The sequence below is a fragment of the Pituophis catenifer genome, unplaced genomic scaffold, assembly GCF_029215685.1.
Source record: "Pituophis catenifer annectens isolate HBS135680 unplaced genomic scaffold, rPitCat1.0.hap2 SCAF_11, whole genome shotgun sequence".
Classification (NCBI taxonomy): Eukaryota; Metazoa; Chordata; class Lepidosauria; order Squamata; family Colubridae; genus Pituophis; species Pituophis catenifer.
The window spans coordinates 2,044,031-2,054,775 of record NW_027256891.1 but is presented as its reverse complement, the minus strand read 5'-3'; the positions used below and the strand labels follow the sequence as shown (position 1 = coordinate 2,054,775).

The 10,745-nt window shown below is 44.3% G+C and overlaps 1 protein-coding gene across 1 annotated transcript; it reads right to left on the bottom strand.

Annotated features, from left to right (window-relative positions):
- Positions 1 to 4,235: 4,235 nt before the first annotated feature.
- LOC139322851 (vomeronasal type-2 receptor 26-like) lies at positions 4,236 to 9,888 on the bottom strand. Its single transcript, XM_070952100.1, has 5 exons — positions 9,829 to 9,888; positions 8,452 to 8,578; positions 6,438 to 7,336; positions 4,837 to 4,861; positions 4,236 to 4,630 (listed from the first exon to the last, which is right to left on the bottom strand). The coding sequence occupies exons 1-5, from the start codon at positions 9,886 to 9,888 to the stop codon at positions 4,236 to 4,238; spliced, it is 1,506 nt and encodes a 501-aa protein (XP_070808201.1).
- Between the last annotated feature and the right edge of the window lie 857 nt (positions 9,889 to 10,745).

Below are 10,745 nucleotides of genomic sequence, written 5' to 3'. Positions count from 1 at the left end.
TGAGCAATAGATACAATCATGTCTTCTCCATAGGTTTCAAGAGCTGCTTTTTTCCATATTAGCAAAAATGTCAACTATATTTTACCCCATTAAGCTCATGTTGAGATTAATCATAAAAGGCCTGAAATGCAAGAAACACATTCTCTGGAGAAGACATTCTACCAACTATTTAACTGAGCATGTGGAATAAAAAGGACTCTAGCAATTATAGAGCAAATAGACTGGGAGATATTGTGGTTAACATTTATACCGTGATCCTCTTAGTTACACTTGAGAAAAATGCAATCCTTGCAGAAGAACCAGAAGGTTTTAGTGTTAGTGTTTAGAGTTAAAAGCTATATAGATTTTATAAGATTAGTGGACCAGTGAAATGCTGTGCACGTAGTATACTTGGATTTCAGAAAGGCTTTGACTAAATAAACCACAACCTATTTCTCAGTAAGCTAAAAATATGTGGGATAGGCAGCATCATTCCCAGATGGACTCAGCCTGTGGTCCTCAAAGGAACTCTAATCTGCATGGAGGCAAATAAGCAGTGGGGGACCCCAAGGTTCCATTTTAGGCCAAGTCCTCTTCAACATCTTCATCAATGATTTGGATGAGGGGAGAAATGGGGAAATCATCAAATTTGCAGATGATACTAAAGTGGCAGGAATATCCAACACCCCAGAAGATCCAGATGGATCTAGATAGACTTGAACCAGTGGTGGGATTCACTTACCTTCCCTACTGGTTTGCAAATGTGAGCCTTCTGAGCATGCACAGTGCTCACACATGACGTCTGGGTGGGTGGGCAGTCACCACTACCGGTTCGCCCAATCCAGAGAGAACCAGCTGAATCCCACCACTGACTTGAACCCTGGGCCTATCTAACAAAATGAAATTCAGTGTAGAGAAATGTAAGATTTTACAGTTAGGCAACAAAAACCAAAAGTACAGCTACAGATTAGGTGAAACCTGCCTTAAATAGCAATACCTGTGAGAAGTATCTTGGAGTCCTATTGGACAATCACTTCAATATGAACCAGGCCAGCGATGTGTGGCAGCAGCCAAAAAAAGCCAGTGCAATCCTAGGCTGCATCAATAGAGGGATAGACTCAAGCTCACATGAAGTATTGGTACCGCTTTATAATGCCTCGGCAAGACTGCACTTGGAATAGTGCATCCAGTTTTGGTCACCATATTATAAAAAAAGATGTAGGGACTCTGGAAAGAGTGCAGAAAAGAGGAACTAAGATGATTAAGGGCCTGGAGACTAAAACATATGAGGAACAGTTGCAGGAATTGGGTATATCTAGTCTAGTGAAAAGGACAATATACCAATATTTGAGGGGCTGCCACAAAGAAGAGGAGGTCAACCTATTTTCCAAAGTACTAGAAAGCAAGACAAGAAACAATGGATGGAAACTAATGAAACAACCTAGAAATAAGAAGAAATGTCCTAATGGTGAGGAATGGAACGTCTACCCTTCAGAAATTGTGGGTGCTGCATCACTGGAGGCTTTGAAGAAGAGACTGGGCAGCCACTTGTCTGGAATAGTATAGATAGATAGAGATTAACAGAGTTGGAAGGGACCTTGTAGGCAGTGGTGGGATTCAAAAGTTTTTACTATTGGTTCTGTGGGCGTGGCTTGGTGGGCATGGCAGGGGAAGGTTACTGCTAATTCCCCATTTCCTCCCGATCAGATGGGACTCAGGAGGCAGAGAAGAGATGGGGGTGGGGCCAGTCAGAGGTGGTATTTACTGGTTCTTCAAACTACTCAAAATTTCCGCTACCGGTTCTCCAGACCTGGTCAGAACCTTCTGAAACCCACAGAACTGGTTCGGTGATGTCATATCGTCACCGCTACCGGCTCGGGAGAACCGGGCTGAACCGGGAGGAACCCACCACTGGTGAGCAAGCGCTCTTCTGCACATGTGCAGAAGCGTTTTGATAATGTCGGGGTTGGGGGCGGAGCCTCCCGCCAGTTTTACTACCAGTGCTATAGAACTGGTGCAAACTGGGGGCAACCCACCACTGCAGCACACCCTTAATTATATAAGTTAAGTTCCATTCTCACTAGGAGCATTCTCCCTAGAATATATCTCGGGGTTATTTTCTGGTGTTTCTCAGTCTTCTGAGAATACCTGAGCCTCACTGATTGCAATCTGCCTTTGATATACCTTATATGGAATGGATCACAGCATAGCAGCCTCCTTCACAAAAAGTGCTTTTGAAAGAGTTCAAATGTCTTGTAACCTGTCCACAGCTATGGAGAGCTGAGGGGAAAAAATCATAAAATCCAAATCTCCTCCTCCTTCTCTGTGAGATTCCATGCAAGTGTAAAAAATATCATTTTATTTTTGGGACAAGATGACTAATATGCCACTTCTGTATGCAATGCGTTGGAGTTCCAAAATGCTAAACTGGGGCAGGAGCTTTGCAGAGTTTTTAAAATCAGGACACAACACATTTTTGAGCTATCAACTCTGCACATGTACATTATCCATTCTGTCCTGAATACTCTTGCTTCACCCAGAAATTAGGTAGTTTTGATTTTTTAAAAATAATGCAGCTGTTTGCTTTATTTGGTTTCTCAAATACTGCCTGTTTTAAACAGATATTATGAAGTGAAGTTGTCAGATGATGTAGAAATAGATTAGGCATCTCTCTCTGTAGTTTAAAGTTGTTTTTCTTAGCCACGGGCATTACTGAATTTCACCCCTTAATTATTGATTGAGAAAATGTGCTTATTCATAGCCATTGGTATGATTGAAATTGTTTTTCTAAAATTACGTTTTTCTTATATAGATTGCAACCATGGCCATCTCAATATTTTCTTCCAAGATTATTTAAATCTCTCTCCCTCTCCCTCTCCCTCTCCCTCTCCCTCTCTCTCTCTCTCTCTCTCTCTCTCTCTTTCTCTCTCTCTCTCTCTCCCTCCCTCCCTTCCTCCCTCCCTCCCTCTCCCTCTTCCTCTGTCACACTGTGAATCTTAGACTGATCTTGGTCTGATCCATCAGAGCTGTTCTTATCTCCTTAAAATGGAATTTTCAGAGGGATTCCATTCGCAATTAGGAGCCATTCTGAAACCTAAACATTGATTCCCAATTAATCAGCAATCTCTGTGGTTGGAAAGCAGAACAGCTTCCATGGCTGCCTCTTCCTAGAAACCTAGAAGTCCCCCCCCAACATTATTTGCTCCCTTCTTGGACCTGGATGAATACACAGCATTGAACATTTGTGACTTGGTCAATGATGTGGCTGCCTTTAGACAGGATCCCTCCAACCTCCTCCTGGGGGGAGGCTCAAGCAGTGGTGGGTTGCTCCCGGTTCGCACTGGTTCGCAAGAACTGGTAGTAAAAATTTTTTAGTAGTTTGGAGAACTGGTAATAACATTGGCTGGCCATGCCCCCAAACCGGTTCCCGGCCCAGTCACCGGTCGCATACCCTGCCCACCATCATTGGTTGCATGCAGCCCCGGGACTCCGCCCTTTGCCAGCCAGAAGCGCTGCCGCCAGTCGCACCCGTGCACCCGGCTGCCTGCCTGCCTCGTCACCACCACCATGAGGGAAGGCCCTGAAGTTGTGCTGCCTGGGATCCACCTGGGCTGCTGCAGGGAGAAGCCAGGTATGGCTGGCTGGACGCTGCCAGGAGCTGAGCTCGAGGCTGGTAGGAGGAGGAACGTCGCCTGTTAGCCGGCTCGAACTGTCTGCTGCCGCAGCCTGCCACCATCCCCTCTCCCCTGTCAGCTGCTCCTGCCACTGCCAGGGAAGTGGCTGTGCGAGAATCACTGCCGCCAAGGACGAGGGGGCGGTGATGGCAAGGTTGGCCGGTCCGGGGCTTTCTTGTCTCCCTGCCTGAGCAGACTTCTGGCATAGCCCCAGGCCTCCAGAGGGAGGGAGGGAGGGAAGCCCTGGCCTGCTGCTCCTGCCACCACCACCCACTTGCCCCCAGCAAGAGCTGTTCTTGTGCTGCCACTTCTCCGGCAGCACCAGGAGCAACTGCCGGGGCAGAGAGGGCGGGGCATGCTGTGGTGGCAGGCCGTTCTTGCCAGGTAACAATCAGGCTGCTCCTGGAGTAGGCAGGAGAAGGAGAAGCTACCAGTGGGGAGGCGAGCTGCCCCAGGAGGACTGGAGGAAAGCGCAGCTCCTCACTCATGGAGATCCATCAGTGGGGAAGTGGTCATAGAAAGCAGTAAGAAATGCGTTAGCCAGGAAGCAGTCATGCTTCCTGGCCAGAGAGGGTTGCATGTTCACTCCAGCAAAGGTTTGTGCAACCCTCTCCAGCCAGGGAGCATGACTGCTTCCTGGTCAGTGCACCTCTTACTGTGCCCACTTCCCCACTGGTAGATCTCCATGAATGAGAAGCTGCACTCTCCTCCGGTCCTCCTGGGGTGGCTCGCCTCCCTGCTGGCAGCTTCTCCTTCTCCTGGCTGCTCCAGGAGCAGCCTGAGACTCTGCTTTCCTTGGCAAAGTGCTTCAGTATTGCAGGGCAGGGGACACGGGCTGCGCCGGGGATCCATGCAGCTACTATCCCACCCCTCTTCAGCCTCGGTCACGCTGCAAGGCTCCAACTCGAGGAGGAGGGAGCGGGGGAAGTCTAAATGGCAGCTACCTTGAGCAAGCTGCAGCGCTATTACGCAGGGCTCTGAATGGTTGGAGAAGTCACAGAAACAGCAGCCGGGGCTGCACTTTCATTGGGTAAGCAACGCTGCCTCTGTCGTGAGGAACTGTGGAGAGAGAGGGCGGGGGCAGGCTGTGGCTGTTCTCGCCAGCTAAGAGACAGGCTGTTCCCACAGCCTGCCCCTGCTCTCTCTCTCCAAAGTTCCTCATGGCAGAGGCAGTGTTGCTTACCTCTCGGCCGGGCGGGAGGCGAGATCTGGCATCGCAGGCATGGGAGACTGTGACAGCCAGGCAAGCCCATTCTCTCTTGGCTGCTTGGAAAAAACAGTGAGAAAGCAGAGGATGAGGAAGTTGGGAAGCCATGAAACAGGATTGAGGGAAGGGAGGGAACGGATAATTCAAGCAGTATATTGGTCTTTCTGTACAACAGAAGAAGCAGCAGACTGGGGCTTCAATCCCTTCCCCCGGAGGTCTGGGCCATGCCAAAAGCCTGCTCGGGCGGGGAGACAGGGAAGCTCTGGACTGCCTATCCTTGCCACCACCACCCCTTTGCCCCCAGCAACAACAGTTCTCGTGCTGCCACTTCTCCGGCAGAACCCCCGGACCAGCTGGTGGGGCAGAGAGGGTGGAGGCAGGCTGTGGCCGTTCTCGCCAGCTAAGAGACAGGCTGCTTCCAGAAGTAAAAAAAAAAAAAAAAAAGTAAAAAAAAAAAGTTGGCCACGCCCACCCTATCACATTATCCCCCACAAGCCACGCCCACAAAATAAGCCACACCCACAGAACTGGTAGTAAAACATTTTTAGAATCCACCTCTGGTCTCAAGATCCCCTTTCTCTGGACATCTTTCTCTGGACATCTTGTCCAGCCCTTCTCAGACAAGGCAAGCTTGGAAGAGGAGCAGAAAAAATGCTTTAGGTAGAAATTAAAGGCCTGAAAATTGCTATTTTATTTCTCTGGTTGAAGAAAGAAAAAAAATACAGTGGACATTTCTTTTATTTACTTTATTTATTTATTTTTATTTTGGTGTGAAGTATACACCAAAATAAAAACAATTCCAAAGTGAAATCCCAGAGGCTCTTCTGCAGAATAGTTTCTGCAAAGGAAGTTTTATCAGGAAATCAAGAAAGAATTATGTAAGAGTGATGATTTCACTCCCCAGGTGAGAGCCAGTCAAACATGGCATTTCACATCATTCCAGCATTCTCTTTTTTTTTTTTGAAAAAAAGTTTTATTTTTTAAACAAAAACAACATAAAAATATCATCATTCCAAATAATTACAGACAGCGTTTCGATCGGTTAGAATCATTTCGTGCTCTCAAAAATTTTCAAAATCTCATCATATGACAAATATTCTTTCCTCTAACAGAAAACAAGTATTTAAACATTTTATCCAAATTTCATTTCATATATAATATCTCATTCCGGCATTCTCATGCAGATGATCAGGCAACCAGGCCGGTGCTTGGTTCCCACAGCTTCCTCCTGACCTCTTTTCCTGCTCACTCTCTCTCACACACACACACTTTTACCTGTTCTCAGTAGGAACAAGTGCCTACATTATTTTTTATAAGGTATCATATTCAGTAGCTGTTGCTAAACAGCAAATTCCTTTGAATGACTTTCACAGAGTTGTCTTTAGCAAGATTTATTGAGCTGAAAGGGAAGGGAGCTACAAGAATTCCAGTCATTCAACGATTTCCCATTTTGAAACATATAGACAAGGTTTTCTTTTCCTGCATGCTATCTAAATGGAAAAAATATCTCCTTTCAAATAAAAGAAAATGTAATAATTCTTCCAATATCACAATGGTGTTATATCTCATGTTTTTACATTGATTCTGGCTGTAAGATACTCCTTTGTGTTGAGGTCTGGCCTCAGAAGGATAATGTAGCACTTGGGGATGAAAATGCAGCCCAGCAGACCAGCACTGGAGGCCAGGATGGAGAAGACCTGCACAGCCACCATGGATTTCCCTTTGGTGCTCAGGTAGGTGGGCACAAAAGTCACCCAGACACTGCAGAAGACCAGCATGCTGAAGGTGATCAGCTTGGCTTCGTTGAAGGCCCCAGGCAGGTTCCTGGCCAGGAAAGCCACCGTGAAGCAGATGGCAGCCAGGAAGCCCATGTAGCTGAGGGTGACATAGAACATGACAACGGCCCCTTCGTTGCATTGCAGGATGATCTCTCCAGGCTGTGAGTGGAGGTCAGAGTCAGAGAAGGGGGGAGAAACTCCCAGCCAGATGGAGCAGATGATAATTTGGACTGTAGAACAAGAAAAGATGATGGAGTTGGCCAAGCTCTTCCCCAACCATCTCTTCACTCGGTTTCCTGGTTTTGTGGCCAGGAAAGCCAGCACCACCGTGATAGTTTTGGACAAGAGAGAAGAAACAGCAACTGAGAAGATGAGGCTGAAAACCATCTGTCGGAGAAGGCAGATGGCTTTCCTTGGTTGACCAATGAAGAGAGAAGAAGACAAGAAGCAAAGCAGGAGGGAGACCAGGAGGATGTAGGAGAGGTCCCGGTTGTTGGCTTTGACAATGGAGGTTTCTCCATATTTAATGAAGACGATTAAAATGAGGCCAGTGGTTAGGAAGAAGAGTAGGGCAAAAGAGACCAGGATGATGCCCAGAGGTTCTTCATAAGACAGGAAGGTTATAATTTTGGGGATACATTGGACTCTGTTCTTATTTGGATATTTATCATCCGGACACTTGGTGCATTTTTTGGTATCTGAGAAAGCAAAAAACAAAACAAAACAATATTTCTTTAATATTCTGTCCTTTTATCTTACAGAAAATACCTTCTTTAGATAACAGCTGATACCACAGGCATTTTCCAAGAAGTATTTCTTAACAATTTTATTAAACAGTCACTCTGTCAGCCTCCGCTTTTACTGCTTTGGCTGCCATAGGAACCGGGTGGGGGGAGAGCTAGGGAGCTTGGGGGGGAAGCGTGCTGGAGGAGGGGCGAGGCTTTGGAAGAAACGAAACTGAATCCTTGAAGTTGCTATAGGGTCAACCATCGTGGCATTCCTGATTGATGACGCTGCCAGACGTGCTTCCACCTGACCCCTGGGAGACCTTTGGATTGGATGATTTACAATGGACAGTGGGAGGGGATGCTTTCTATATGCATTTTTTGCGCCTATTGTTTTTAATTTTATCTTAGCCGTGGTTGCGTTCCCTTCATTTCTAGTAAAAGTACCTTTCTCTATAAAACATGGAGTTTGGGCCATTCTTTCCTGGATTTTGAAGGAAGCACACCTGACACACTCCATTGAAATGGTATCGGGTCTCCTGCTTGAGCAGGGGATAGGACTAGAAGACCTCTAAGGTCCCTTCCAGCTCTCTTGTGATTGATTGATTGATTGATTGATTGATCTACATGACTAGCAGACTATTTGTGTAATGAGTTCCCCCCATAACTATCCACGGCACCACATTATGGACCAGTGACACCTTCTCAGTGATCCTCAAGGGGAGGATCCAATATACAGTGAATTGCAAGGTCTTTCAGAAGGTGGACTAAAACAGTTCATAAAGTTTCGAAGAACTCAGATGTTCCTAGAAAGGTGAATTTAGCAGCACATATCCAAACTAAAAAGCAGAAGAGATATTTCCTCTGCTGTTAGTAAAGCTTGCCCAGTCTGCCACCCCTTCCTCACATCTCTTTCCAGCCCCTCCTTCAAAATCTTTTTGATTTAGTTCCTTTTAGATAAGAAATTGTGCAGGTTAAAAATAAACCACCAGGTGTGCTTCAATCTGTCTTTTAATTTGCACTTTCATGAAAATGTTCTGGATGGATCCAGTTTCACAAAGCCTCCCATTTTCCTCAGTGTAACCCACCTTCCTGAGTGGAGATGGTCCCCTCCGGACAAGGAACGCAGTCGTAGCAGCAAACTGGCTCTCCTTCTCGGGCCCTCTTGACAAATCCAGGACGACAACTTTCCACACATTTGGACTGAGGCAGAGACTGAACAGAAAAAATAGGAATGGCAAAGAAAATATATTAGGACTCTCTATCCGTGGAAAATGGAGGGAGAAATGGATGGAGACAAGTAGCCTCTGGTCTTCCCTGAGGTAAATATGAAATCTCTGACTACTCCTAAATAGATGCAGGAGGTAAAACAACTGGCAGATTCTTCATTTAGTTCCTCCCTTTTGCTTTTGGAATTTAACATTACAATAAAATACCTTTCTATTTAATAAAATCTAGAGGGATAGAATTGAAAAAAGATTTAAGTATGATGATATATTCATATTAAAACTGAGAATAAAGTTACTGTAAAAGATTTAGGAAACTTTTATTCCGTTAGATTTTTTAATATACAATTAAACTGTGATGAAGAACGAAACCTCTGACCAGTAAGATCTTGAAAGGTTTCCATAAAACATGGCAAAGCCTTCCCACTTATGTCCCGTCTGTTGAAGAACTACAATCAGATGACACCAACTGGCATGGACGGCCAACCACCCTGGAGACTATAGGCTTTGCCCACTTGAAATGGGACCTCAGGCTTTGGAAAACAGAAAAGACACCAAAATTTCTCCCACCTTATTGAGCAACTTTAGCCGTGAAAGAGCATCTTGGTCAATAGAAAGTCTCTGTCTTTCAAAATACGCCAGAGTCTCTTCTCTGAGATCTTCCTTGGGGAGAACCAACAAGCTGTCAATCTTCAGATCTGCTGTTATCTCTCCATTTAGGTTCAAGTACAGTTTAAATTGGGAAATATTCCAAAATTTATTCTTCTCCAGAAAGGGATGAAACTAGAATGGGAACATCCAGGAATTTGAAAAACAGAAAACTTTGTTTCTTGTCCCACATTGAATCTTTCTTCTACAATTGTCTAATCTCCAAATATGGTTAAATAGGATAGAAATACTGCCATTGTCTTCATAAGTGAATCAAAAAGTTTGAGAAAAATTTGTCAATCATATACTGACAAAATATAGAGAAAATATAATTGACACAATTGTTCAGTTATAGTGAACATTCTAGAGCCAAATAAAATGAATAGAGGGGAAAAAAAGATGATTCATAAATTCTTTGAAAGCAACAGGCTGATTCCCAGAAAGCATGGGTTTATCAAGAAGAAAGTTGTCAGGCTAATCTTCTCCCTGATCATCCTGATGGAAAATACCTCCAGATGTGCTAATTCTACTTGATTATAATGCGACATTAACAAAATGTTGCAAATTTGAAAGAACAAAAATCCCACCAACTCTTTTCTCAGCCTGGAAAGTTAGCAAGGAGGATCCTTCCTGAGTTTCTTTCTCTCCCATTATGCAGCTGCAGGATTCTCCCTTCTTATCTGATCCTTCCCTAGGCAGCCTCTCTTCTCCTCATCCCAAAAGTCATTCTCACACATCATTACACTTCCTAAATAGATTATGGGAACTCTGGTGTTAGAACTGGATTTCAGTAAAGGACTCAAAAAAACAATCCTGTGATGTGATTAGAAACCTGAGGGGTGGTATAATAACTAAGTGGATAAAAACTATCTTCAAGATACTCAAATACCATAATTTTTAATCCTTTTTAATATTTCCTATGAAACCTGAAGGTGATGGATAATAATTTGCCATTTGTCATCAATTGTTCTATGTTGTCATTAATACAGTAGAGTTGATAAATCTCCATCACGCAAGATTTGATCTAAGATGTAGATCTTAGATCTTTTTCAACTTACAGGCCTTATTTAAAAGTTCATTTAAAAAGTTTGATAACAATAGTTTTAAATCAATTTAAAGGTGATAATCAGAAGAAAGCAACAATTGTTGAATTGAATGGATGGACTGGATGGATGGATTTGAACTTAATTTGCTGCTGGCATCCCTGAAGAAGGAGTCTGCTTTGAAGGCAGGATGCTTGGAGATGGCTGGAGAGGCCATGGACCCTGAAGACTCAAAGTGGACAGAACAGATGACTGATGAAATGGATTCTTTCAAGAAGATTGAGGGAAATTGGGGAAGAACTTGTCATATTTAACTGGAAAACAAGTCTTAAGAGTCGTTGTGTTTCAATTTACAGGAGGTCCTATGATTTTGGGGAATGGAAAGCAGTTGTTGGGAAAGATCCTAATTAAAATTTTAAGGAAATGTATTATTATTAAGAATCAAACAAAGATGTTTAACCCTGG